Below are 27,964 nucleotides of genomic sequence, written 5' to 3' on the forward strand. Positions count from 1 at the left end.
CAAAGGGTGGCCCGGGGACCTCTGGGGTGGGGGGGTCACCAAGACCCTACAGGGGGAGGCTCACCTGATGGAAAGTATTTTCATAATAATGCCAAGGGAGAATCAGCCCCTTTCATTCATTCTCTGGCCGGCCCACAGGGGGCTTCTCCAGAAGCTACAAGATGTGAGGCACCCGAAGAACAGTCCTAATGAACAGAGAGGCCGCGGTGGGGACCCAGCTGTCTTCTAGTTGGTCCAACGTTAAGGGGATTTGCAAGACCCTTACCCAGAGCCGCTCCTCTAGTGAACTTTTCTCGTTTCGGAAAATATGCTTATGTTTCCACTTCAAAATACATCGTTTTAAATTTTCTTTTTTTTTTTTTTTGAACGTTTATTTATTTTTGGGACAGAGAGAGACAGAGCATGAATGGGGGAGGGGCAGAGAGAGAGGGAGACACAGAATCGGAAACAGGCTCCAGGCTCCGAGCCATCAGCCCAGAGCCTGACGCGGGGCTCGAACTCACGGACCGCGAGATCGTGACCTGGCTGAAGTCGGACGCTTAACCGACTGCGCCACCCAGGCGCCCCCAAAATACATCGTTTTAGGGCGCCTGGGTGGCTCAGTCGGTTGAGCATCTAACTTCAGCTCAGCTCCTGGTCTCACGGTTCATGAGGTCGAGCCCCGTGTCAGGCTGTGCGCTGATGGCACAGTGCCTGCTTCGGGGATGCCTAACCGATTTGGGGCGCCAGGGTGGCTCAGTCGATTGAGCATCCGACTTCGGCTCAGGTCATGATCTCATGGTCCGTGAGTTCGAGCCCCGTGTCGGGCTCTGTGCTGACTGCTCGGAGCCTGGAGTCTGCTTCGGATTCTGTGTGTGTCTCTCTCTCTCTCTGCCCCGCCCCCCTGCTCATGCTCTGTCTCTCTCTGTCTCAAAAATAAATAAAAACATTAAAAAAAATTTTTAAACCCGGACTCGTGTGGTTCGACATCAGTCCTGGCAAGACGCCCCCAACGTAGCTGGGTTCACCCTCACTTTGCATCCCTGGTGGCTCCCCTGTCCAGTGGGGGACGAGGAGTTGGGGTGGATGTCACCTTGCCCGACGTGAGACTCAGAGAAAACCTGGCTTTGTGGGGACAGTTAGATCCTGAACCGGTGAATTCGGCAATAATGCGATCCCTGAAGCATCGTGCTTATCCCCAAACACCGTGGGGCACTCCAAAGTCTGACCTCCCTGATTCCTGCTGAAACCACAGGCCCGTGGCCCCGTCGGTGAAACCACACCGCACCTCTGCCCTGTGTGTGTGGATCCACCTGTCTCTGCCCCTCTGCCACTCACTTGGCCCTCCATCCGTCCCTTTACTGAGCACCCACCGTGTGCTGGGACTGTTCCAGGCACCGAGAATACAGCTGAGAACCAGGCAGACAAGGTCTCAGGCCTCCCCGGGGCTCAGGTCCTGTGAGGGGCGGAGAAGAAACAAGACGGGAGTAAGCGTTTTGCGGAAAATCAAGCAGGCGTGAGTGTGCTAGGGAGCTATGGGGGTGCAGGGGGAGAGGCCCCCACACTCTAACCCACTCCCTCCTGTGGCAACCATGGGCCTGGGGCAGTCCTTTGTACATCTCTCTTGGCCATTCAATCATGAACCAGTGAATATCGATTTCCTCTTTATAGCTCTTCCTTTTCTCTCTCTCTGTCTCCCAGCGTTTGATCTCCCCCAGTGTCTGTCACCCCCAGCTGCCCCAGGACCCTGTCTCCTCTGGGCTCCTTCCCTGTGCTTGGCTAGTTTGGGGACAGGAAGAAGCCGGAGGGACAGAAGGGGACTGAGTGGTGAGGGACCAGATCACACAGAGCTGGGCACAGGGTGGATTATTCTTCCAGGTGTGGCCCCAGTTAAGGCTTTGGTCTTCGGTATCCAGAGCGGAGGCTCCGGCACCTGCTAGAGGGGGGCGGGGCTGCGGGAAGGGCGGGGCTTCCGCAGCCTCGGGAGGGGCTCCAGGTCGTCTAGGTGGTAAGGAAAGGTTATACTGGGGATAGTGATCTCTCTCTCGCTCTCTCTCTTTTTTTCAATTTTTAAAAAATTTTTTTTTAACTTTTTTTATTTATTTTTGAGACAGAGAGAGACAGAGCATGAACAGGGGAGGGGCAGAGAGAGAGGGAGACACAGAATCTGAAACAGGCTCCAGGCTCCGAGCTGTCAGAACAGAGCCCGATGTGGGGCTCGAACTCACGGACTGTGAGATCATGAAGTGAGCTGAAGCCCGACACTTAACCAACTGAGCCACCCAGGCGCCCCAAGAATTGACATGTCTTAACAATATGGAGTCCCCCAACCCATGGTATATTTCACTATTGACTTGGGTCTCCTTTAAAGTTTATTCATTTGTTTTGAAAGAGAGAGAGCAGCATGAACAGGGGAGGGGCAGAGAGAGAGGAAGAGAGAATCCCAAGCAGGCTCTGCGCTGTCTGCACAGAGCCCGAAGCGGGGCTCGAACTCATGAACCGTGAGATGGTGATCTGAGCCCAAGTCAGATGCTCCACTGACTGAGCCACCCAGGCGCCCCGACTCGGGTTTCCTTTACCTTCTCCCAGCACTGCTTTGTTGTTTGTAGCGGGACAATTGTCTGAAGGAGGAGATGACAGGATTTAGGGACAGATCGGACGTGGGACGTGAGGGAAAAGGGAGTGGTCAAGGCTAAATGTCAGGCACTCCTCCTGAGTCACTGGGTGTAGATGACAAAGAAAACCCCTTGCCCCAGGGGATCCAGCTGGGCAGAATAAGGGCCTCGATTTGGACTGAACTGACCCTAGGGCCATGAGCCTGACCTTCTGAGACTCACCTCTCCACGCCCTCCCACCCCAGGGGACTCTGGGCCTGACAGCGGATGGGTGCACAGTCCAGGGAGGCAGTGATGTAGAGAGGCCGACACTCTTCTCTGCGGGCCTGTAAGGACCCTCTCTCCCTCTCCCTGCTCCCGCGGGCCAGGACCGTCCGGTATAGCACTGTATTCTCCCATCAGTAGCCTCCTGACTGGTCCCTGAGGGTCAGACAGCCCCTCCCTCTCTCTTCAAGCTAATGAGACCTGTCCTGATTCCCCAGCCAGGCTGCTGGCCTTAATCTCCCTCGGCAGGGGGTTTGTGGTGGAGGGGGGGGGGCGGGGAGAAAGAAAGAGCCCCTTATGGTGAGACACAATGACCCAGCCACAAGGCAGGATTACCGCCATCTCCCCCACGATCATGTGTGCCTGTCGGGTGTGTCGTGACGAACAGACCCAGGGAGGGAGACAGAGGCAAGGACGATCCAAAGTGCAGAATGAGAGAGGTACCAAGATAAGGCGAAGGCAGAAACGCAGGGGAAACCGAGGAGAAAGCCAGCAAGGAACACAGTGGGGCTGGGGGGTGGGGGGTGGGGTGGGGCTGGGGTTGCAGGGACAGGTGAACAGACAGGGACACAGGGACGCGATGATGGAGAACGAGGTTGGGGGCGCGCAGGCAACGTGGCCGGAGTGGCGTAGCCTGACAGCGGTAGAGGCTGAGAGGCACACGGACAGAAATGGGCAAACGGAGGCAGCAAGCGTGAACGATGCGGCCCTACAGGTTTCAGTTGGCCGGCAGAGTGTGGGGGAGAAGGGCAGAAAGACCCGCACCCCTTTATGTGTCGAGCGACCTCTCAGCAACACCTGGCCTTTCTCTTTTTCCTCTTTAATGGGACACCAAAGCTGGAAGGACACCAGCTAGACCTAAGGAAGAACTTCCCTGAGGAGTGGTGGGGCGATGGTGGCCGGGGGCGGGTGGGGGGGGGTGGGGGGGTGGTTCCTGGTCACAGGCAGGAGCTGGGGCCTCCCGTCCCCATCAGCCCTAATTGCCAAGATGTCGTGGGGAGGGGAAGGGGATTAGGCAGGCGGGTGCCCCTCCCCCTCCCAGCCAATGTCACCTCCTGGCGCCCAGTCAAGTCCCCCACCCGGGGCCAGGATTACCCTCCGAGATCCAGGCCACCGCAAATGACATCACTCCCAGCCGGAGCTTAAAATCTCCCCATGTGAGGGGACCTGTTTCCTTCAGGCTTTGCCATCTGACAACTCCCGCCCAGGTCCCGGGCCACCGGGAGAGCCCCGTCCCTGTTTCTGAAGGTGCGTGCAGGAGTGGCAGAGGGGAGAGAGGACGGAGGGAAGCGGAGCGGGGGGCGGGGGGGACAGGGGGCAGAAGTTGGGTATGTTTTCTCCCCACCTGGGTTCTCAGCACCCGGTACAGGCGTGTGTGATGTGCGGTGCAGGGACCTACGGGGAACAGAGGTTCAGTCCCGGTGTTCGGAGGTGCGGGGCGGGCTGTGAGCGCAGCAGGAGGAACGAAGGGTGGACCGCGCGTGGGGGGTGGGTGGGGCTCAGAGTGGCCTGTTGGTGACGTGTCCGGGGCTGGGGGCTTCTCGCTCCTGGTCCAAGGCAACTTCCTAGCCCATCATCTTGTGTTTTCTTCGAAACGTGCACTGCCTGAAACTCTCTTCGTTGGTGCGTTTATTCACGGACAGCCCACCCGTCTCCCCGCTGCCCCCTTGGCTTCTCCCAGTGCCCGGGCGTGTGGCTGGGGTGCCTGGTTCTCTGTCGAGTGGGGGTTGAATGACAAAAATAAAGTGCTAAGAGCCACGTTGCCGACAGCAGGAGGGAGGAAGTGTAGATTCTGGGATGGCCCCATGGGGCCAGGAATGCCGGGATTCTCGGGATTCTCGGATCCCATGCTGGTGGAGTGATTACTAAGGTAGGGGCCTCCCTGCCCTAGAGACTCCTGCTTGTCCAACCTTGGTCATGAGCATGCACAGTTCAGCTCCTGTCGGACAGGGTGGCCGGGCGAATGGTGGCGGAGATCCAGCAAGGGAGGACCTGGAACGTGGCTGAGCTCGGGGAGTCTTGCCGGGGGCGGATGTGGGGCCACCTGAGTCTGGGCTTGAAGCCTCGCTGTGTGGCCTTGGGCCATTCACGTGACCTCTCTGGTCCTCTGTTTCCCCGTCTGCTATGCGGACGCAAGGATGGGGCGCCATGACGATGCAGTCGGATGAGCCATGGGGAGCCCGTGTCACAGGCTTGGAGACCCAGGAGAGGGAGTTGGCCTCATCCTGCTTTGGGGGATCTGGGGTAGATTTGGGGGTCAAGAGCAGGGGACTCTACTCCTCCCTGAGCCTCGGTTTCCTCCTCTGTGAAGCGAGGATCATACGAGGACCTACCTTGTGGGAAGTTTTCACAAGCTTATTGTTCCCCGAGATCTCAGTCCAGAGGCCCTCAGTGAAATGTCTGAGCTGTTTTGGGATCCCCGCTGGAAGTCCTTATGGCTGTCAAGAGGGGTGGGCACTTTCCTCTGCACCCCTCAGGCTTGGTCTCCCCACCTGTAGAATTACAGGGATTCTCTCCTTGACTACCCGCAAGGTGGGTGTGAGCCTTACCTGCTCCAGATGGGACCCTGGACCCTGTGGCCGCTGAACATCAGGGGCCCCGGGCGCCAGCCTCGGGTCCCACAGGTTGGTCCCCGGGGCAGGGAGAAGGGTCCCCCTCAGCCCATCTTTGGGATCATGAGGCACCATTGCCTTGAAATTCACCAGGCAGGAGGGTGATAGGAGCGCGGTCCGGTTTCTCGAAAATTCTCAGCCAAAGGTAGTAGATGTTGTAGTTATTGCTGTCTGTGCTCCTGGGGAAGAAGCTCACGCGAAAAGCCTGTGCAGAGCGAGGACGTCCTGAGGTTGTGAGGTCCCTCGTTTCGTTGCCAAACACAGAGAAAAATGTCAGTGGGTGTCGATATTATCCCCATTATTATTCTTTGCTGCCATCTTGAACACAAGGCCCTTACTTGTTGGTTATCTGAGCAGCAGGCAAACCCTCAGTTCTGGGGGTCATTGTCACCATCAGCTCCTTGGTCTTGGGCGAGCACCTTCCTCACCCCAGGCTCGGATTTCCCCGTCTGGAGGCTGGATCATCCCCATGCGAGAAGGCTGGGCTTTCCTGGAAGGCCAACCTCTGAGCCTGGTTAAGCGGGGGGCACTGAGTCGGTGGGGAGGACAGTGACCTTGGATGCTCTCGTTCAGGCCCTGCACGTGGTCCCTGGCGGGGCGGTTCTTACAAGCCTCCCCGTTTCCAGGCTCTCCGGAACCTCTGGTGTAGCATCATGGCCCCGTGGGAGGACAGAGAGAAGGGACAGAGGGAGCCCCGGGCCAGGTGCTGGGAGAACAGCCTTCGGGAACCTCCGCCTCCCGGGCTGGAACCCCGAGTCCCCGCTGGCGGCCTGCGCATGACCCTGGGCCAGGAACCATGCCCGAGCCTCAAGATGTTCCCGTCTGTGAAATGGGGGCATAGCAGTAACGCAGCGCCTGCCTCCCAGGGTTGTGCTGAGGACGTAAGGCTCGTGTGCGCTGAGTTCTCCACAGCTGTGTAACGAGTTACACTAACACTCGGCGGCTGAAAACAACACGCATTTACGGTCTCATACAGTCTCTGGGGGACAGGAATCCGGGGGGCCCCACTGGATGATTCTGGCTCAGGACGCTCGCGCTGATGTAGTCAGGGGTCGACCAGAAGGCTGAGTCATCTGCAGGCTCGTCTGAGGCTTTGGCCCTGACCTTCCCCTGGGGGGGGGGGGGCGGGGGGCGGCTCGGTCCCGAGGCTTCCCCCAGAGCGGCAGCAGCCTTGGAGGCCACCCTGTCATTTCTGCGGTGCCCTTAGTGGCTGTGGGGACAACCCAAGGGGAGCGAATGCCAGGGTGAAGGTTACTGGGCGGGGAGGAGGAGGGGGGTCTGATTCTTCCGATTTAAAGTGGTTTCTGCTTTTGTTGAAACCGTCAGCCCTGAGCTTCCCCACCACCTTCCTGTCGGGTCCCACACCACCCGGTTCACTCTCCACCCGGACGGGCTCTGCTCCAGTCACGCCGGCCCCTTGTTTCTCCTCCAACCAGGCAAAAACGATTTCAGCCTCCAGGCTTTGCAACCTCTGTTCCCTCTGCCTGGAGGCCCCTTCCCAAGTTGACTGAGCCTTCGCTTTTCAGCGCCAGGGTCACCCCCTCTTTTAAGTTTTTTTTTTTTAATGTTTATTTATTTATTTTGAGAGAGAGTGAGCCAGCGAGGGAGGGGGAGAGAGAGAGAGAATCCCAAGCGCAGTGCAGAGCCCGATGCGGGGCTCGAACCCATGAACCGTGAGATCGTGACCTGAGCTGAAATCCAGGGTCGGCCGCTTAACTGACTGAGCCACCCAGACGCCCCTCCGGGGTCATCTCCTTGCAGAGAGGTCTTCCCTGACCATCTAGATGAGAGGCCTCACCCTCACCCCAGACCCCGCCACCACCCCATTACCTCGTTTCATTTTCCCAGAAGTTCCATCCCGCGAGGCTGTAGGGCCCCAATTTATGGAAATAGAACACGGTCCCCCAAGTGGGGGACGAGAAGGACAGAGGGGAAGGAGCTAAAGCAAATGCCTTCTGGTGTGTTTGTTTTTTTAATTATTTTTTTAATGTTTGTTTATTTGTGAGAGAGAGAGAGAGAGAGCGTGAGCGAGGGAGGGGCGGAGAGAGGGAGACACAGAATCCGAAGCCTACACATCGCATATGTATATGCCGTACGATATGTATTAAATATACACTTCGTTAATATACGATATGTAGCCCACGCACGCTTCTATCGTCAAAGTGCAATTTTAACAAAATTAAAAGACGTGGCTCTCAGCCATATACGTAATAAGCACAGATCAAGGATTTTTTTTTTTTAAGGCTTACTCAGGGGCATCTGGGTGGCTCCGTGGGTTAAGCGTCCGACTTCGGCTCAGGTCACGATCTCGCGGTCCGTGGGTTCGAGCCCCGCGTCGGGCTCTGTGCTGACGGCTCGGAGCCTGGAGCCAGCTTCGGATTCTGTGTCTCCCTCTCTCTCTGCCCCTCCCTTGCTCCGTGCTTTCTTTTTCTCTCAAAAATAAACATTAAAAAAATTTTGTAAACAATATAAAAAACTAAAAATGCTTTTTTATTTATTTTGCGTGTGAGAGAGAGAGGGAGTGTGTGCACGTGTGAGTGGAGGAGGGGCAGAGAGAGACAGAGAGAGAGAGAGAGAGAATCTGAAGCAGGCTCTGTGCTGACAGCACAGAGCCCAGTGCGGGGCTCGAGCTCATGAACCATGAGATCACGACCTGAGCTGAGATCAGGAGCCGGATGCTTAACCGAGGGAGCCACCCAGGAGCCCCAAGGATTTAAAAAAAATTTTTTTTTAATGTTTATTTATTATTGAGAGACAGAGAAACAGCATGAGCAGAGGAGGGGCAGAGAGAGAGGGAGACACAGAATCCGCAGGCTCCAGGCTCCGAGCTGTCGGCACAGAGCCGGTCGCGGGGCTCGAACTCGCGAACCGCGAGATCATGACCTGAGCCGAAGTCAGACGCTCAACCGACGGAGCCGCCCAGGCGCCCCTGAGAGGTTCTATTCAACACCCCAGGATGGGGCGCCTGGGCGGCTCTCAGCTGCGCGTGGGACTCTTGATCGCCGCTCAGGTCCTGATCCCAGGGTTGTGGGGTCGAGCCCCCCGAATCGGGCTCTGCGGTGAGGGTGGAACCTGCTTCAGGTGCTCTCTGTCCCCGCCTGCCCCTCCCCCGCTTGCACTCTCTCTCTGTCTCAAAAAAAGAAAGAAATCCCAGCGTCCAGTCTCTGCAAACATGTCCCCGCATATGACAGCGAGGGCCCAGAGCTGCGACGTACCAGGTACCGACTGTAACAGGTGCTAGTTTAAGGGGCTGACAGACATCACGCATTTACCCTCACAACCATCTAAAGACTTAAAGGCTCTTTTCATTCCCATTTTCCCATGAGGGGGACTGAGGCACCCCGAAGGCTGTGGCCCCCCCGGGCAGGGGTGGGGTGGGAGGTTGGGGAGAGGGAAGATGGCATGTCGCTTTGATAGATGCTTCCTGTTTGTTCCATTGCCCGGACACGGTGCGGAGCCTGCTCCTCCACGCCCAGGCCGCCACTGGGGTCACTAAGCCCACCAGACATGGGGCACCGGGGGGGGGGGGGCTCAGCCGGTGAAGCGTCCGACTTTGGCTCAGGTCGCGATCTCGCGGTCCGTGAGTTCGAGCCCCACGCCGGGCTCTGTGCTGACCGCTCAGAGCCTGGAGCCTGTTTCAGATTCTGTGTCTCCCTCTCCCTCTGTCCGCCCCCCGCACGCCCCCCCATACTCTGTCTCTGTGTCTCAAAAAATAAATAAACGTCTAAAAAAAAATTTTTTTTTTAAAGTAAGCCCACCAGGCAGGTCGCATGTGGTCTTGGAGGGACGATCATCCCTCCCTGTCGTTTCCATGCCACCCTCCCGTCCTGCTATATCTGGGACTGTTCCAGGTTTTGTGGGGAAAGGCCTGCGTCTCTAGAAACCTTTCTGTCCCCGAGCAGGCCGGGACAGCGGGTCACCCTGCGGTCGTCTGTGATTCTGTGCGAGGCTGCACATCTTTTCTGGGCTCATAGCGAGAACAGCTGCGGGAGGGGAGCGGCAGCCAGGGTCTCGGTGAAGCTTTGCCCACTTTAAGCGGAGGGCCGTTGTACAGGTGTGGAAACTGAGGCCCGGAGAGATAAGTGCCCAAGGTCACACACCTAAAGAGAGCCTGAGGCAGAACTTGGACGTGGGCCTGCCTGTCACCACGCGGTCACTGGGGAATGCTTTTAAAGTTTTAAAAAAATCGTGATGTTTATTTATTTTTGAGAGACAGAGCGCGAGCGGGGGAGGGGCAGAGAGAGAGAGGGAGACACAGAATCCGAAGCAGGTTCCGGGCTCCAGCAGTCAGCGCAGAGCCCGACGCGGGGCTCGAACTCACGAACCGCGAGATCGTGACCTGAGTCGAAGTCTGACGCTTCACCGACTGAGCCACTCAGGTGCGCCCCCCTCTTTTTTAACTGGGGGGGGGGGGAGTGTCTGAACGCCCCGTCTCCTCTTGCAGGCCCGCCGACCTGGGCCGCAGTGTCCCCGAAGATCATGATGGCGTATATGAACCCGGGGCCCCACTACTCGGTCAATGCCTTGGCCCTGAGTGGTCCCAGTGTGGATCTGATGCACCAAGCTGTGTCCTACCCAAGTGAGTACGGTCCTTCTCCTGGCCAGCCCAGCTCTCGGTGGTCCCTGGGGTCCTTCGTCCTCAGGGAGAAGAAGATGGGGACTTCCCGGGGCGACCTCAGAGCCACGCATCAGCTGTCTGTGGTCATTTGCAAGCGCCAGACTTCGGGGCATCCGAGCGCGTTGGATGGTCATGGCATTTTCGGATGTGGCGCCCTCTAGCCCCACCTGGCAGTTTTATACACTCCCAAGTGGTGGAATGTTTTCCCCGAACGTGTCTCAGCGCATCGGAAATTTTGTTGTTTTATTTTATTATTATTAAATTTATTTATTAAATTTTATTATTTATTATTATTAAATTTTATATTTAATTTTATTATTTTTAATTATTTTATTATTTTTATTATTCAATTTTTTTAACGTTGATTTATTTTTGAGAGAGAGAGAGAGAGAGAGAGAGAGAGAGAGAAAGACATGCAGTGTGAGCAGGGGAGGGGCAGAGAGAGAGCGAGGGAGACCCGGAATCCGGAGCGGGCTCCAGGCTCCGAGCCCGACGCCGGGGCTCGAACCCACAGACCGTGAGACCATGACCTGAGCTGAAGTCGGACGCTTCACGGACTGAGCCCCCCGGGCGCCCCAAGGGCATGAGAAATGTTAGAAACGGGGATAAGCCTCCTTCCAGGGCTACAGCCAGTTGTTGGGGTGAGGCAGGAGCCCCGAGATAACAGGCAAAGAGAAGCCCCATTTCCCGGGGGGACGGAGTGAGGTCTACAAGGTCAGGGAATGGGCGCGCCTTTCTTTGGGCCAGACGAGCACCCAGAAAGGGCTTCTTGGCAGCCTCAGGGCCTCCTATGGGCGGACGAAGAGAACGGGGGGGGGGGGCCCAGGTCACCTGATGGCCCTGCTGTCCCCTCTCGGCCGTAGGCGCCCCCAGAAAGCAGCGGCGGGAGCGGACCACCTTCACCCGGAGCCAGCTGGAGGAGCTGGAGGCCCTGTTTGCCAAGACTCAGTACCCGGATGTGTATGCTCGCGAGGAGGTGGCTCTGAAGATCAACCTGCCCGAGTCCAGGGTTCAGGTGGGATGTTCTGGCCGCCCCCCTCCCCCACCCCGAGCCCCAGCCCCTCCTGGGACCCAAGCGTGAAGGGAGAAGGGGGAGTCGGGGGGTCAAAGTCATAAGGAGCCCTCATAACCCTTCTCCCCCATTTTTCTTACCCTTCCCTCCACCCTCCTTGCTGCTTCTTCCCCCAGCACTCCTGCCATGCACACTCTGGCCACAGGCCCTTTGCACCTGCTGTTCCCTCTACCTGGACTTTTTTTTTTTAATGTTTATTTATTTTTGAGAGAGTGCAAGCCAGGGAGGGGCGGAAAGAGAGGGGGACAGAGGCTCTGGAGCAGGCTCCGCGCTAACAGCAGAGAGCCCGATGGGGGGCTCAAACTCACCAAGCGCGAGATGATGATCTGAGCTGAAGCTGGACCCAGGCGCCCCCCCCCCCCCCCACCTGGGAGGTTTCTTCCCCATCACTTTAAGTCTGCTTATCAACCAATCAGGTCACCACGTCCATCAATGAGACCTAGACGGACTCTCGCATTTAAAGTTGCAATAAGTTTAGGGGCGCCTGGGTGGCTCACTTGGTTAAGCGTCCGGCTTCGGTTCAGGTCATGTCACAGTGTGTGAGTTCGAGCCCCGCGTCGGGCTCGGTGCCGACAGCTCAGAGCCTGGAGCCCGCTTCGGATCCTGTGTCTCCCTCTCTCGCTCTGCCCCTCCCCGCCGCTCACACTCTGTCTCTCTGTCTCCTAAAAATAAATAAACATTAAAAAAAAAAACAAGTAAACTCGCAATGTCCCTCGCCCTCCCCGCGCTACTGTCCCCTCCTCCCGCTCAGTTGGTTCTTCCATAGTGTTTATCACCTTCTAGAAGGTTCTGGAATGCCATGCAATGTACTTACCTACTGTTTATTTATAATCTGTCACTCTCAACAAGAATGTCAGCTCCACAGACGTATCCCCAGAGTTCACGCATGTTTGTGAATTGATGGAATGGATGGATGGATAAGTGTATCTGTGTGTGTTTGTACGATCGTGTGTGTGTGTGTGTGTGTGTGTGTGTGTGTGTGTGTGATTGGATGGACGGACAGACGGGCGGTCGGGTGGATGGATAGAGTGTCCCGGAGACCGACCAAAACCGGGGGGTTGTGACTCTCCGGGGCTCCCCCCCACTCGCCCACCCCTTCTCCTCGCCTCCCACCCCCAGGTTTGGTTTAAGAACCGCAGGGCCAAATGCCGCCAGCAGCGTCAGCAGCAGAAGCAGCAGCCGCAGCCCCCTGGGGCACAAACCAAGGCCCGTCCGGCCAAGCGGAAGGCAGGCATGTCGCCAAGATCCTCCTCGGACGTCTGTCCAGATCCCCTGGGCATCTCAGACTCCTACAGCCCCCCTCTACCCGGCCCCTCGGTCTCCCCCACCTCGGCCGTGGCCACGGTGTCCATCTGGAGTCCCGCCTCGGAGTCCCCTCTGCCCGAGGCCCAGAGGGCGGGGCTGGTGGCGGCCGGGCCCCCTCTGACCTCCGCGCCCTACGCCATGACCTACACCCCCGCCTCTGCTTTCTGCTCTTCCCCCTCGGCCTACGGGTCTCCGAGCTCCTATTTCAGTGGCCTGGATCCCTATCTTTCCCCCATGGTGCCCCAGCTGGGGGGCCCGGCCCTCAGCCCCCTCTCCGGCCCCTCCGTGGGCCCCTCCCTGGCCCAGTCCCCCACCTCCCTGTCAGGCCAGAGCTACGGTCCCTACAGCCCCGTGGACAGCTTGGAATTCAGGGACCCCACAGGCACCTGGAAATTCACCTACAACCCCACGGACCCCTTGGACTACAAGGATCAGAGTGCCTGGAAGTTTCAGATCTTGTAGAAGCCAGCTCTGTCTCCGCGCCTCGTCTGAACCGGCCCCGGGAGGGCGTCCCTGGGGAAGCAGGGCGGAGCTTGGGGCCTCTCTGGCTTTCGTGTGTGTGCGCAGGGCTCACTCACCACGGCCCACCCCCACCTCCCGGGAGGGTCTCCTCGCTCTCCGGGGGCAGGGGTGGGGGCGAGGGGCACACTTCAGTAGGTCTTAGTAACCCTCAACCCAGCCCCGGCTCGCGTGGATTCTTAGCTGCCTTTTGAAACCGCGAGCCCCAGACTCCAGAAATTGTCTTGGTGAGAATTTCGCCCCGAGACGAAATTCAAAGGCACTCGGCAAGGGGGGCGGGGGAGGGGGGTACTGGTGAGGTCAGAATCAAGAGGCCCGCGACCACCCAGGGAGGGAGGCTCAATTCTGTACCTTCCGTGTGGGACACTTCCTTAGCATATGGCTAGAGATCCTTCTAGAAAATCCAAAGACAGACTTTAAGAAGCCCCACCATGGAAGCTTAGGCCAGTCGTATGGTTAAATTAAAAACGTCCATTTGGCAGATCTCACGAACCTTGGGTTTACATGGTAGGTTTAGGGGGCTGTTTGATCTATGGATCTATTTTTTTTCTTCTTAGTTTCTTAACTAATGACGACTGTGTCATCATTCGAATGGGCATATTTGGTGGGAGAATGGAAGGCAAGTCGCCTGTTTCCTGTCTCCTTTTAACCTTTTTGTTTTAGGATTTTTAAATTTTATTTTAGAGAGAGAGAGAGAGACAGAGAGCAAGCGAGCAGGGGAGGGGCAGAGGGAAGGGGAGAGAGAGAGAGAATCCCAAGCCGGCTCCTTGTTCCCCGCGGGGCTCGGTCCCATCACCCTGGGATCGAGACCTGAGCCGAAACCAAGAGCCCGACGCTCCGCTGACTGGGCCGCCCAGGCAGCCCTGTGTCAGGATTTTCTAAAGGTGACTTTCACCCAAACATCGGAGGAATTTTGGCATTGCCTGGGGTGTCCTAACTATAGCTGTGGGTGTTTCAGGAAGAAAGAGCAGGTGCCAGGATTCCCGTCTGTTAAACGTGGGGGTGGAGGGGGGGAGAAACGGATTAGAAGGAAGTCCCACGTTTCAGATATACGGTCCCTCTCTTAGAGTCTGTTTGGGGCCCCGATTGCGGACCCGGACGAGAGAGCCTGGCCCGAGGAAGTTTTCCTGGGGCAGCGCTGCATTTCTTCCCGACCCACGGCGTCCGAGAGCAGCACTGGAAGAATTCTGAGAAGGAGTCAGGCGTTTTGACACTCGAGGGAGTTTGGCGCGTTGGCCTTGCTTCCTCAGTCCGAATTTCCCTTTCGTTTTTTTTGGGCCTGGGTGATCGGCAGCCACGAGCCTTTCACCGGGGGGGGGGGGGGGGGGGGGGGGGTGTCCCACGAGGCACAGGGTGGGAGGAGGTAGGAGAAGCGGAGAATCTCCGAGGTGCCTCGCTGGCCGGTTTCTGTGGTGTGAATCCTCCCACTATGGCTGATTTCAAGGCGCCAGTCTGGGCTCGCGGACCCAGAGCGGGACGCGTGCCATCTGGGCTCACGAGCCGGTAGGAGCTGGCCCCAGGCCCCTGGTGCAGGAAGGGGTGTCAGGAGGCGGGCACGGTGTGCAGAGAGGCTGGGGGGGCTCAGATGAGTTTTCTGGGTCCAGGCCAGGACAGGTGCGCACAGCCTAGACCCCCGAGACCCCTGCACACTGGGGTCACTAGAGGCCACAAAGCTGGTTTACTCAAGCACGCCGTGTGAACGTCTCTCAGGGGCCTGGGCCACGCTGGCCTCTGGGCCATTAGACCCCCGGGAGTGGCTCAGAGTCCAGCCTGGGGCACAAAGGATACACAGAGGGGTAGGGGCTGGGGGCCACAGACACAGGCTAACCGGGGCTGAGAGGTCAGGAGGCCCCCTCATTCTGTATCCCTTTTTCCACTCACTGGAACTCCAGTCCCCTTCCCGAAAAGCCGCTCACGGAGCGACAACAATTAAAATGTTGACTCTCGCTTGAAGTCTGGGTGATTTTTTAAAAAATTTCTGTGACGGGGCAGGCGGTGTGGGGGGGGGTGGGGTGGTGGAGACAGGGGGTTGCTCTGTCCTTTTCCTCTCTCCCCCACCTGTATCTCTGGGGTCATGGGTCTGTCCACGTGCTCTCTCGGTCTGGTCGCCGACTTTTCCTCGGTTTCTCCCTAAAGCCAATTAAGCAGGGATGTGGACTCCAGACGGCTAGCTTCTCCCACCTGCTGTGACCTCCCTGGGCACCAACCCCCCCCCCCATCCCCCTCTGCGAGGAAGAGGGGATGGCCATGCTTCCTGCCTTGGTGGCCCGTGTAAAGATTCAAGCCCTCCCTATCAGCCACCTTCAGTCTCCCCACCCCCCCCCCCCCGCCCCAGCCATGTCCCTCTCATCTCTGCTTTTCTCTTTCTTTTCTTTTTTGTCCCCGGCTTTCTGTCTCTCCAACTGTAAAACACCACTGTCTGCCCCTGTTCTCAATCCCTGAGTCCCAGGTTAGGATGTGTGTGTTGTGGGTCCCTGGGGAGGGGACCCAGGGTTGGTGGGGACAGACAGACTTGCCGTCCAAGCCGGGGTCAGCCACTTCTGCTCACGTGACCCTGGGCATTTCTCCCCGCCTCAGTTTCCCCACCTGTAACACTGAGAAGACCTACCTCGAGAGAATGAGACGAGATCATTATACCAAGTACCTGGTGAGCGTCCAATAAACATTTATTTTTGTGCTAAAATATCCCGCACATGAAACTGACCATTATTATCATCTTAAAAGTGTGCAGTTCGGTGGTTTTAAGTACATTCACAGAAGAGGCCGTGTAGACACAAGAGGCCACGTATTACACGATTCCGTTTATTTGTCTGTTTATTTATTTATGTTTATTTGTAGGAGAGACAGAGCATGAGTGGGAGAGGGGCAGAGAGAGAGGGAGACACAGACTCCGAAGCGGGCTCCAGGCTCTGAGCCATCAGCACAGAGCCCGACGCGGGGCTCGAACTCACGGACTGTGACATCGTGACCTGAGCTGAAGTCGGACGCTTCACCGACTGAGCCACCCAGGCGCCCCGGGGGAATATTCTACGTCTTGATAAGAGTAGTGGTTCCATGACTCTATGTGATCGTCCAAATGCCTCAAACCGTACTGTTAAAATGAGCCAATTTTATACCATATAAACGAGACGTCGATAAATTGGAAGCAAAAAGGAAAAACCCACTGAGCACACACTATGTGCCAGACCCCGGAGAAAGCCAGTCCAAACTCTTTTAATTCTCAGAGATGACCCACGCGAGAGGTGCTGTTCGTATCCGACGGTGCTGTGACCATCCCACTTTCACAGATGAGAAAACCGAGGCAGTGGGAGGTCAGGCGACCTGCCTAGGATCTCACAAATACGAAGAGGCAGGGCTGGGATTTATATTCATCTTGCTGGACCCTCTGGGACCCCCTGGCTTTTCTCCCCTCCCCTCCGACTGTGGTCCTCCCTCATCCTTCCTTCCTCCGTCCCCTCAGGTATGTGTCTGCATCCTCTCCCCCCCCACCCCCCACCCCGGCCCTCCTGGTCTCCGGGCCCCTCCCTGGTTGTCTCCTCTGTCCCTGAACCGGACTAATTTAGCAAATGCTCCAATCTTCTTATGATGGTCCAGCCTCAGCAGAATGGCTGGGAATTAGCAGGGATTAGGTTCAGACACATGACCCGCCCCCCCCATCCCTGGGGGAGGCAGAGGAGGGGCGGAGCCCTCCGCGAAGACAAATGAGTTCTAACTGCGGGACGCCTTCCTCCGTGGCAGATCACGCCTAGGACATGTGGTACTAATGAGATCACAACCAAACTCTCCAGTGGGCGCTTACCATGTGCCAGGAGCTGTTAGACACTTTCCTTGTATTTCTCCCTCCCTGAATCTTCATTCCAGCCTCATGCGGTGGGCGCCATCCCCCAGCTCCCCTATTTTATGGATGAGGATGGGCTAAGGAACCTTCCCAAGGCAAACAGGATCCAGTCTCAGCCTTCCCGGTGCTTCTCAGGGCAAACATGGAACAGAGGCTGGGAGGGGAGAATGGAATGGCTGGCCACACGGCGTGCAAACATGACCTCTGCTAGGTGACTTCAGGGATGGTGCTTCCAGCCCCTCAGAGTATGGAGGAGATGGGGGGGGGCATCCAGAGGAGGTGAACACGGAGAGTCAAGTGCACTGGGAAAAGGAGGAATAGAAAGGACAGTGGAGGAGGGGATTAGGTAGGAAAAGAGAAGCCCAGACAGATGCTAGGAAGGGACTTTGTGCAAGTTGTGCGTCCTTCCTTAAGAAGGTGGTAGAATCCTCCAGTGAAGTCTATGGGGCTGGAGTTTTTGGGTAGGAAGGTTAACTATGCACTTAGTTTATTCAGCAGATATATCATGGTTCATATTTTAAGATTTCTTCCTGGGTCAACCTCAGAAAGTTGTATTTCTCAAGGAATCCATCCATTCTTTTTTTTTTTTAAGTTTGTTTTTTTGTTTTTATCTATTTATTTTGAGAGAGGGTGTGCACAACCGGAGAAGGGACAGACAGAGAGGGCGAAAGAGAGTCCCAAACAGGCTCCACACTGCCAGCGCAGAGCCCGACGCGGGACCTGAACTCACGAACCGCGAGATCATGACCTGAGTGGAAATCAAGAGTCGGATGCTGAACTGACCAGGCGCCCCCCAAATTGGTCCATTCTTCTCTACGTTGTCAAACGTGTTGGCATAAATTTGTTCATGATCTTCTAATTTCCATTGGATTTGTCCGTAGCATTAAAGGATATATCAGGCCCAGATAGGAAGAAAGCCTAAAGCCAACCACCTTTAATGTCATCTCAAGAAGTTAAAAATGAGGAAAGAAATAGTAAAGATGAGAGCAGAAATTAATAAAATAAAAAATACACAATAAAAAAAAGACATGAGCTGTTTTGCTAAAGGCTATGGAAATCAGTACAAAAATACTCACAAAGATACCAAGAATGAACATGGGGCGTTATGAAGAGTCCTACATTAAGATATCAATGATCGGGGTGCCTGGGTGGCTCAGTCGGTTAAGCGTCCGACTTCAGCTCAGGCCATGATCTCATGGTTCATGAGTTCGAGCCCTGCGTCGGGCTCCGTGCTTCAGCTCGGAGTCTGAAGCCTGCTTTGGATTCTCTGTCTCCCTCTCTCTCTCTGCCCCTACTTCTTAAAAAATTTTTTTTTCAACGTTTTATTTATTTTTGGGACAGAGAGAGACAGAGCATGAACGGGGGAGGAGCAGAGAGAGAGGGAGACACAGAATCGGAAACAGGCTCCAGGCTCTGAGCCATCAGCCCAGAGCCCGACGCGGGGCTCGAACTCACGGACCGCGAGATCGCGACCTGGCTGAAGTCGGACGCTTAACCGACTGCGCCACCCAGGCGCCCCTCTCTGCCCCTACTTCTGCTCATGCTCTGTCTCTTTCTCTCTCAAAAATAAATAAATGTTAAAAAAAATAAAAAAAAAAGATATCAATGATCATGAAAGGATATTGTGAACAACCGTGTGCCCAGAAATTTGAAAATTCAGATGACGAACTCCTAGCAAAACACAACTTACCAAAGCAAGCATGCACAAAAATGTAAAATCTGAATAGTCTTATTAAAGAATAATCCAGGGGTGCCCCCACTGGCTCAGTTGGTATGACTCTTGGTATTGGGGTGGTGAGTTCGAGCCCCACATTGGGTGTAGACTTTACTTAAAAGTAAGTGAATAAAAAATAAAACACAAGGGGGCGCCTGGGTGGCTCAGTCGGTTGAGCGTCCGACTTCGGCTCAGGTCATGATCTCACGGTCTGTGAGTTTGAGCCCCGTGTCAGGCTCTGTGCTGACAGTTCAGAGCCTGGAGCTGCTTCGGATTCTGTGTCTCCCTCTCTCTCTGCCCCTCCCCTGCTCATGCTCTGTCTCTCTCTGGTCAAAAATAAATAAACATTTTTAAAAAATTAAAAAAAATAAAACACAAGTACATTATTTATTTATATATAAAAAAGAAGAGGAATCCATAATTAACATTTTTCACACAAAGAACACACCATGCCCATTTGGCTTTGCCAAGGAATTTCACATAACAGTTAAGAAGGAAATTAGGGTCACCTAGGTTGCAGTCAGTTAAGTGTCTGACTCTTGATCTCAGCTCAGGACTTGATCTCAGGGCTGTTGTTTCAAGCTCTACATTGGGCTCTGATGGGCATGAAGTATCTAACAAAATCTGTGCATGATGGCTACACAGAAAACTATACAATAAAACATCAACCAAAAGGACTGAAATAGACCATCATGAACGGGCAAGGCGCTCAACTTCATCGGCCGTCAGGAAAATAAAAAATGAAGCCACAGTGATCTTTGTCTACCGACCCATTGGCGTGGCAAAAATTAAAAGACAATGCTAAGTTTGGGGGAGGATATGGACGAAACGGAAGTATAAACTGGTAAAATCACTTTAGAAATCGATCAAGCACAATCCACTGGCGCTGAGCTCAGGAAATTCCATGGCTGTATGGCTCAGAAATTCCACCCCTAGGAAGACACCAAAAGAAATGCACACGCCTGTGTGTCGCAAGACACGCACAAGAATGTTCACAGTGTCAGTGTAATAACACAAAACTGGAACCAAACCAAATGCACACGGACGAGAGGATGGATAAACCAACCGTGTCATACCATGCAATGGAAAACCGCACAGACATCAGAATGCAGACAGACCATGGTCCACAGGCAATAGGGCAGGGCGGGGGAGGGGGGCTCTTGCAGACGATGATGAGCGACAGAAGGCAAATGCAAAAGAGGACGCATTCTGTGATTCTATGCCTGTCAAGTTTAAAACCAGGCAAAACGAACCTATAGGATCAGAAGACAAGATGGTGATTATCTTTGCTTGGTGGAGCATAGGGGAGCTCGGAGGTTGCTGGGAATATTCTGTTTCTCTCTGGGCAGCGGATGTAGGGGTGTTCTCTGTGATAACTTGTTGCATTTTTCTCAATGTTATATTCAGTGAAACGTTCCCTTTGATTTTTTTTTTTTTTTTTAATGTTTCCCCTTAAAGAAGCTAAGGTCTGGGACCAAGGCCAGGGGTAGGGGCCCAGGTTGAGGAGGGAGGCATTCACCTACAGAGGTGGTCCCTGATTTGTCCCGATTCAGACCAGCTAAATCAGCATCATCTGGGAACTTGTCAGAAAGGCAAATTTGGGGTCCCACCCCCAGAACCCATTGAATCAGAAACTAGTCGGGAAGGGGGAGGCTTGGTAGTCTGGGTTTCAATAAACCCTTTAGGGGATTCTGATGCTGCATAGAATTTGAAAATCTCTGAGGAGAGGTGCTAGGGAGGGAGGCTGGTTCTTCAGGCAATTATAGTGTTTGATCTGTGTCACCTGCAGGGTGGAGACCTCGCAGACAACCAGTGGCTTTGCCCTGGGGACAAATCTGCAGGGACAGGAGTGGGATCTCCCAGGTTCTTTCCTGAGCAGATGTCAGCAGCATTCAGCTCTCATGCACGTGTAGACAGACCCTGGGATAGTCCCATTGTACAGGTGGGGAACATCAAGGCTGCGGGGGGAGGAGGTCTTTGCTCAAGGTCAGGCAACTGATGATGGTAAGGACCTCCGGGGATTCCCAACTGCTCAGTCACAGCATTTGGCATGTTGACTTCAAGGGATTTGCTAAATAGGGGAACTAGATAGGAGCTCCCAACAGCCGGGAGCTGGCCAGGTGCTCACAACCAAGACTTGGTTCCCTCCGGTTGCCTAGAAGGTCAGTCTTTGTGTTGAAGTGATCATGTCTCCGTAATCGTGTCTGATCGCTAAGAGAAACACGCACATGGTCCAAACCGCCAAAGAGACGATGTTCCCCACGCAGACTAACACGGGTGACATTACCCATACAAACGCTGGCTCCAGTCTCTCCAACCTCCCCATCTTCTAGACGTGACAGCCAATCACAGAACGACCCCTGTCTCCTGACATCATCCAACCCGGAGCAAAGCCTCGCTTTTTTTTTTTTTTTTTTAATTTTTAACATTTATTTATTTTTGAGAGAGAGACAGAGAGAGACAGAGATGAGCAGGGGAGGGGCAGAGAGAGACACACACAGAATCCGAAGCAGGCTCCAGGCTCCGAACCGTCAGCACAGAGCCCGACGCGGGGTTCGAACCCACGAACGGTGAGATCATGACCTGAGCCCACGTCGGATGCTTAACCGACTGAGCCACCCAGGCGCCCCCCCCCCCACCTCTTTACCATTTTTTAAATGTACAAGTCAGTGCTGTTAACTCCATTCACGATTTGTGCAATTATCACCACTATCCATCTCTGGGGATTTTTCTATCATCCCAAACCGAAACTCTGTCCCCATTAAGCACTGAGTCCCCATTCCCTACTCTTGCCAGCCCCTGGAATCTGCTTTCTGTCTCCAGGCCTATGGGGATATGCTTATATGGGTACAAGTATGTGCTTGAGTCCCTGACTTCAATTCTTTTGTGCATAAAAATCACTTTTCTTGGAACCTTCCCCCAGATCATCTCATACAAGCCCTCGTCCTATATAGGTCCTCTCAAACATCCTCTTACTGAGATACCCCAGGGTTTCCATGGTGTGTGTCCCCGCTCCCTGCAATGGGATGCTAAACCCACATTAGCTCAACTCCTGGTGTCCTCAGCTGAGGGACATTGACTGCTATCATCAAGTCTGTTTCCAAAACCAGCCTACACCCCCAAAGCATGAGAAGGTCAGATTCTCTGTCCTCTTGTTACCGGACAGAGGACCCGTTCCAGACTCGGGTTCTGCTGCTTGCTGCTAGGAAGCCAGTACTCAACACACAAGTGTTGGTGGGAAAGGAAAAGGTTGCCTTATTGAGGAAGCCAGTGACCTGGAAAGATGGTGGGATAATATCTCAAAGACCACTTTCCTCCATCCAGGGGGAGCCGGAGGGTTTAAAGGGGAGGGTGAGGGGTGCTTGGGTGGCTCAGTCGGTTAAGCGTCCAACTTCGGCTCAGGTCATGATCTCACAGCTCGTGAGTTCGAGCTCCGCGTCGGGCTTTGTGCTGACAGCTCGGGGCCCGGGGCCTGCTTCGGATTCTGTGTCTCCCTCTCTCTCTGCCCCTACCCCGCTCGCATTCTGTCTCTGTCTCTCTCAAAAATAAATAAACATTAAAAAAAAAAATTTAAAGCGGAAGGTGAGGAAAATGGTGCAGCAGAAGCCTGCGGTTGACAGCGAATCATTTGTCCATACAAGGCTTCCCGATTCTTCTAATAATCTGTCAATAATCAAGGCTCTCAGGTGTCTGCGAGGAAAGGCTAGTCCCGCAGCCCCAAACAAGCCCCATCCAGATACCTCCCTGCACCGGGAACCCATCACTGAGGACACCAGGGCTAGCGGTGGCCGCTTTCCAGTGTATCTTCTGGAAAGTCTGGTCCGTGGTGCCTCAAGATCAGCGGTCTGCAGGATCCCGAGGGGAGTAGGCTAGTTCTGCTACAAACTATGGGGTGTAGGCAGCAAGCAAGACGCTGGAAGCAAGTTAACCCTAATGACCAGTGTGAGGGGCCCCCAGGTGGCTCAGGTCATGATCTCATGGTTTGTGGGTTCGAGCCCCCCATCGGGTTCTCTGCCATCAGCGCAGAACCTGCTTTGGCTTCTCTGTTCCCCCCCTCTCTCTGCCCCTCCCCCACTTGTGCTGTCCCTCAAAAACAAATAAACATTAAAAAAAAAGGAGAGGAAAAAGAAAGACCCACGTGAGCACCGTCACAATGCCACCGGTACACCCAGGCACGACCCCTCTTCTCGATCTGGGCCAATCTCATCAACAAAATGGTACATTTAATTTCTATTAAAAATGAGAGAGAAGGCGGCCTCTGGGCACATCTTAAAGACCAAGGACATTGCTAGAGGATCCCTCGTTGACTGCAGAGCCCTCGACTTGGTGACCCCTGTGTTCCCACCTGCCCAAGAAGGAGAAACAACGTCCAGTGAAGGCGGAATGTTGCCGGAAAGGAAGGAGCACGGAGGCGCACTGACGCTGTGATGGCACCGTGAGATGCTCGGGCCGTTCAGGAGAGCGAGGTCAACCTTGAACAACGCGACCCCTCTGCCACCTATGATTCGGTGCGCGATCGCCTAGTTAACCTTCATCTAGCACTGATGATCATGAGAGGCCCCTCACTGCCCGGGAACTGAGGCTTGTAAGCTGCGTGCTTCCCGGACTCGAGTCCTGAGCAGACCCCCGGCCAGCGAGGAGCTCAGCCTGAGGTCTAGATGTGGGTCTATGCAGCTGGGGGGGCGGGGGGGCTGGGCCCCTGTGACCCCAGCTCCTGAGTCCAGCCCCTAAGGCAGCCCCAGCTCATTCATTCATTCACAAAGACACGGGGGCAGCCATCCACCTGCTCCCCCATCGGCCTTCATCCCATAGGAAGACCGGCACAGACCCCGAGCCATCACCGGGGCCACGTGTCTGAGCACCCGCCCCGTCCAGGACTTGGGGGGAGACTCGGAGAAGGGACCAGAGGGCGAGCGTGGTGTTGGGGATCAGCGGGAAGGCTGCTGGACCGACCAGGCGGGAGAGGAGGGGGCTGGACAGGGAGGCGGGGGAGGGGCCCCCAGGACCGGGGGGGGGGGAGGGGACGACGCCCGGGGCACTGGCTGGAGGGGCCCTTTCCTGGGCTGGGGACCCCCACAGGGGGCAATGCGGGGTTCCCTGGGCTAGAGCCCCCCGAGGGTGGGACCAAGACTCTCTGGCCACTGAGGCCCCAGCCCCAGCCCAGGGCCTGGGTATCCAGAAGCTGCTCAGTAAGGAAAGGATTACTCCCTCCTGGGACTCCTCCGGGGGCGGGGCTGAGGGTGGGGAGAGAGGGAGAGTCCCAGGACCCTCAGGGTGTGTCTGGGTGGGCACGGCAGGCAGGTGGGATTTAAGGCCCCGGTGGGGTGGGCAGGACCCCACACGCAGGCCAGGCGGCGGACCAGCGGGCAGGATGCAAGAGCCAGGCTCCCCTGAGGGTGCGCCTGGGCCTGCGCCAGGGGCCGGGGCTGAGGCTGGGGAGGCCTCCGGGCCTCCAGAGGAGGCCCCCGGTGTTGGGGAGGGCGTCCCCCACCGGGCTGTGGGGACTTCGTGGGGCCGGGACAGAGGGCCTGGTGCACGGCCGCCCCCTGTGAGCAGCGTCAGGGTGGCCCTGGCCCTGGATGGGAGGGGCTGGGGGGCCAGGCGAGGTGGGAGCCCGCCTGCCTGGGGCAGCGGCCTGGCTGGGCCTGGGGAGCTCAGCCTGCCTGCCTTCCACGGCCGTGGGTGCTGGAATCACAAGACAGCCGTCACTGCGCCCATTTCAAAGGTGTGCCCGCTGAGGCCCCGACACAGGGCACAGAGACTTGGGCTGGACCGCGAGAGCCAGGGCCCGACCCCAGGGCGTCGGGTCCAGCTGCCACCTCTCATGCATAGCCGTGCCTCCCACCTGCTCGTCGGGGCCTGGCCCGGGCAGGGGGAGGGTCTTTGGGGGGCGGGGGGCCGTCTGTGGGGCTTGTCTGAGCCCGTCTCTCCTCGGGTCAGGCCCCCCATCAGCCCGAACGCTCCCGAGGCCCCGGAAGAAGCGCACCGTGTACCTCAAGGAGCAGCTGCAGGAGCTGGAGAGACACTTCTGGGCCAACCGGTACCCGAGCTACCAGGAACGCGTGGCCCTGGCAGCCGGGCTCAACCTGGAGGAGCACCAAGTGCAGGTAGGACCCCTGCCCCCTCCGTCCCCACTGGCCACAGAATGCACCAGGAAGGTGGCACTCCTCCGGCTGGACCACCTGCTGTCTGTCCCGGGCTACAGGGGAGAAGACACGCCAGAGGGTCCGAGGGCTCCCCTGGGTCACAGGGCTAGCAAGGGGCCCCCTGTGGGGACTCAGGGCCGGACCCCAGGCTCACCGCCACCCTGTGCTGCGCGAACCCGCCGACATGAGCCCGCCCAGACTGACGGCCCGCTGGGTGTCGGGGCACCAGAGCTCAGGGCCTCTGCGAAGGCGGGGGACCCTCTGAGGCAGGCCCCTTCCTGGCCCCCGGGCTCCCGGGTGTCCAAGCCCCGTCCCCACTGCCCCCTGCATCCTCGGGGGACCTTGAATTGGGCTCCAGGGGCCCTAGGGAGAGCTCTGCGGCTGCCGTGTCTCCTGAGCCCCCCACACCTGGGACAGAGGCGGGGAGGTGCCCCTGCCTAGCCCGTTTACCCCTCCGCCTTGTCCCCTCGGTCCCTCCAGGTGTGGTTCAAGAACCGCCGGGCCAAGCACTCCAGGCTGCCCAAAGGGTGAGGTCGGGGAGCCAGCGCAGCGACGCCCGGGGGCCGCGGAGCCGGCTTCCCCCAATGTGTTCCTGCCCCTCCCCCCGTCCTTGTTCCCGCCCGTGTCCCTGAGCACGCCCCGGTCGGGGTCCCTGTCCCTGCTGGCCCTGCGTTCCCTGGGGGCCCAGGCGCCTGTCACCCCGCTCCGCACAGGCCCCGGAGGACCTCCCCCGCGGCAGAGCCCGGCACCTGCAGCCTGAGCGCCGCCCCGCGGGCCCGGCAGGGCTCCCAGAGGTCCGTCCAGGCCGCACCAACCCCGGCCCCGGCCCAGGCTCCCGCCCCCGCCCGGCTTCAGGGATGCTCCGGCTCAGACATCTGGCCAGACGCCGGCTGCGTGCTAGCTCCCAATTTTACAGCGGTCGTCTCCCCCCAAGACCCCTTGGAGGGATCCCCTTTCCCCTTGATGGCCCAGTCCCAGGAGGGAGAAGACCCTGCAGAGGACACAGACTCGGACTCTGCTACTGAATTTATAGGCGAATCTGTCTCCGAAAAGCCCTGCAGTTCCCACGGGGCCAGAGGGGACTAGGGTGTCGTCGGCTTGCGCGCCCGTCGCGTCCACGTGGGTGCGGACCTGGCCGGCGGGGTCGGGCTGCACATCGGATCATCAGTCCTCCTGTCATCCCACCTGTGGAGGCGGCATCTTGTGGTCACTGTGTGGCCACCGAACATCGCGCGGCTCAGGTGTCCCCGCATTTAGGGCGCACGTGGGCGTTTCGGTGGGTTCCCAGGTCTGGCGTGGAACTCCTTGCTCCCAGCGTCTGTTTCGCGGATGCTCGGAGCGCTTCCTCTGCAGGCCTGGGGCAACCTCATTGGGAATTTAATCGAAATCGCATCAAATCCATAAATGGTATGAGGACGAACCGACATCTTTCCAACAGGGGGCTTTCCAACCTGAGCATAGAACTCAACTCGTTCATTTGGTGGTTTGCAAAGACGCTCCGCGAAATGTTATTTAACCGCAGAGGTCTCGGGTGCATCTTTCTGGAGGGTGATTTTGTAGCATTTTTTATCTTCACGGAGCCTGACTTTTCAGATGATATGTAAACACTTGTTTTTAAATCCGTTTGTCCTGTATGTAGAATTCACTGCTGTAGTTACTTTGTATCCAGGCACCTGGTTCGGTATTTTTAATCCTGATGGTTTTCCAGGACCTTGTTTGTGGATTGATAATTTGGAAATTAATAAAGTTCATGGTCACCTTGGAAACGTTTTCCTGCAGAGCCGGCTGGTGTTATGCCCTTCTGTATACTGAAGCCCACCCCCCCAACTCTCCCGGAGAAACCCCCTCACTCCTTTCTGCCCCTGTCTCTTCCCCCTCCCTTCCACTTCTTCCTGCCCCCCCCCCCCCCCCCCGTGGCCGTCCTGGCCCCGGGGGTCTCCCCACAGCTGCTTCTCTGACCCAGCTGCTTCTCTGACCCCGTCCTGGTTCCATTTAGCAAATGCTCCAATCCTCTTAGGCCAGACCAGCCTCGGCAGAGCAGAGAGGGAATTAGATCAGATTTGGGGGAGGGGTGCTCCTGTGTCAGGCCCTGGAGGGGAGTGTGGGGGTCGTGGAGACCCGGCCAGGATGTAGTGAAAACCCCTCCTTATCGGACACCGACACCCCAACCCAGTCGTCCCCGGACACAATGCAGGGAGAAATCTAACTTAGCGTCCATCCCAGCCCACGGGGGAGCTGAGACTTCCTGAGAGTCCCTGAGGACTTCCCGAGGTGGGGCGAGGGATGGAGGGGTAGGAGGAGTCAGGTAAGATTCAGACTCACCCACCGGGCAGGGGGAGGGAGGCTGGTGTCCCCCGGAGCCACCGATTGGCAACCGGATGCATTTCATAACAATGGAGACAGGTTGCTTTTGCCCGGACCGGCTGCCCAGAAAGTGAGTGGATTAAGAAACACTGATCCCTCCCGTCTTTACCTTGTCAATTCCCTTTTAGTTTTATCTAAGCGGCCCCAGCAGCCCTGCCCCCTCTGAAACCAGCGAACTTTGTCACCCCCAAGGAAGTTTTCCGAGGCTCTACACATCCCCAGGCTGTGTCCAGCACCATCCCCAGTGGAAGCATCTGGACTTTCCGCTCAGCTAAGGAAGGAGAGGGGTGGGCGGTAACATCTCAAAGGCGGGTCTTGGGACTTCCCTGTATCTATGTCCCCCAAGAAAGCACCAGAGCAAGACTTTCTTTTTTTCCCTACCTATTGCAAAAAAAAAAAAAAAAAAAAAAAAAAAAAAAAAAAAAAAAGGGCACTGTTAATCACTCCAATATATGGCTAGTTGGGGCGTCTGGTGATTGAGTGTCCGACTTGAGCTTCTGTCTTTGGGTCAGGTACGATCTCACTGTTGGTGAGTTGGAGCCCTGCATCTGGCTGGCTTCACACAGCCCGCTTCAGATCCTCTGTCCTGCCCCCCCCCCGCCCCTCCCCTGCTTACTCTCTTTCTCAAAAATAAACATTAAAAATATTTGTTAGAATCAAAAAATGAAAAACCCTCCAACTATATGGCTAGTCAACACGGTTGATCTGTTGGGACCCATGGTGACCCCTAGGATCCCGAGTGATCCGTCTCTGGTGGTTTTCGTGGTGATCCTCACAGGGCCGTGGGTATTCGTGGCAAGGTAAGAACCTACCTGTGTGTCTTACCCTGGAGGAGGTGAGACTTTTAGATTGAGCCGCAGCGTATGTAGGAAGAGAACTCAGGATGTATGAGAAGAGTTCACTGTTTGTAGCTTCCAC

At 56.3% G+C, this 27,964-nt stretch overlaps 2 protein-coding genes across 2 annotated transcripts; both read left to right on the top strand.

The window, feature by feature from the left end:
* Positions 1-3,914: 3,914 nt before the first annotated feature.
* CRX (cone-rod homeobox) lies at positions 3,915-13,246 on the top strand. Its single transcript, XM_086690241.1, has 4 exons — positions 3,915-4,106; positions 9,915-10,049; positions 10,952-11,103; positions 12,280-13,246. Exons 2-4 carry the CDS (start codon positions 9,950-9,952, stop codon positions 12,925-12,927), a joined length of 900 nt encoding a protein of 299 aa, XP_086546367.1. The 5' UTR covers positions 3,915-4,106; positions 9,915-9,949; the 3' UTR covers positions 12,928-13,246.
* Positions 13,247-23,907: 10,661 nt separating this feature from the next.
* Positions 23,908-26,475, top strand: LOC147573708 (uncharacterized). Its single transcript, XM_086688653.1, has 3 exons — positions 23,908-24,142; positions 24,369-24,761; positions 25,215-26,475. The coding sequence occupies exons 1-3, from the start codon at positions 23,908-23,910 to the stop codon at positions 25,766-25,768; spliced, it is 1,182 nt and encodes a 393-aa protein (XP_086544779.1). The 3' UTR covers positions 25,769-26,475.
* The last annotated feature ends 1,489 nt before the right edge of the window (positions 26,476-27,964 follow it).

The sequence above is a fragment of the Puma concolor genome, chromosome E2, assembly GCF_028749965.1.
Source record: "Puma concolor isolate L17-30 chromosome E2, mPumCon1.1.hap2, whole genome shotgun sequence".
In the NCBI taxonomy this organism is placed as follows: domain Eukaryota; kingdom Metazoa; phylum Chordata; class Mammalia; order Carnivora; family Felidae; genus Puma; species Puma concolor.

What these genes read in the sequence shown, in the direction of transcription:
- CRX (XM_086690241.1), top strand. Translation starts at nt 9,950, where the DNA reads ATGATGGCGTATATGAACCCGGGGCCCCACTACTCGGTCAATGCCTTG. An exon ending in CCAAGCTGTGTCCTACCCAA is followed by an intron (nt 10,050 to 10,951) that starts GTGAGTACGGTC and finishes TCTCGGCCGTAG; the next exon opens with GCGCCCCCAGAAAGCAGCGG. An exon ending in TGCCCGAGTCCAGGGTTCAG is followed by an intron (nt 11,104 to 12,279) that starts GTGGGATGTTCT and finishes TCCCACCCCCAG; the next exon opens with GTTTGGTTTAAGAACCGCAG.
- LOC147573708 (XM_086688653.1), top strand. Translation starts at nt 23,908, where the DNA reads ATGCAAGAGCCAGGCTCCCCTGAGGGTGCGCCTGGGCCTGCGCCAGGG. An exon ending in GGGCTGGGGGGCCAGGCGAG is followed by an intron (nt 24,143 to 24,368) that starts GTGGGAGCCCGC and finishes TCTCATGCATAG; the next exon opens with CCGTGCCTCCCACCTGCTCG. An exon ending in GGGAGAAGACACGCCAGAGG is followed by an intron (nt 24,762 to 25,214) that starts GTCCGAGGGCTC and finishes CCAAAGGGTGAG; the next exon opens with GTCGGGGAGCCAGCGCAGCG.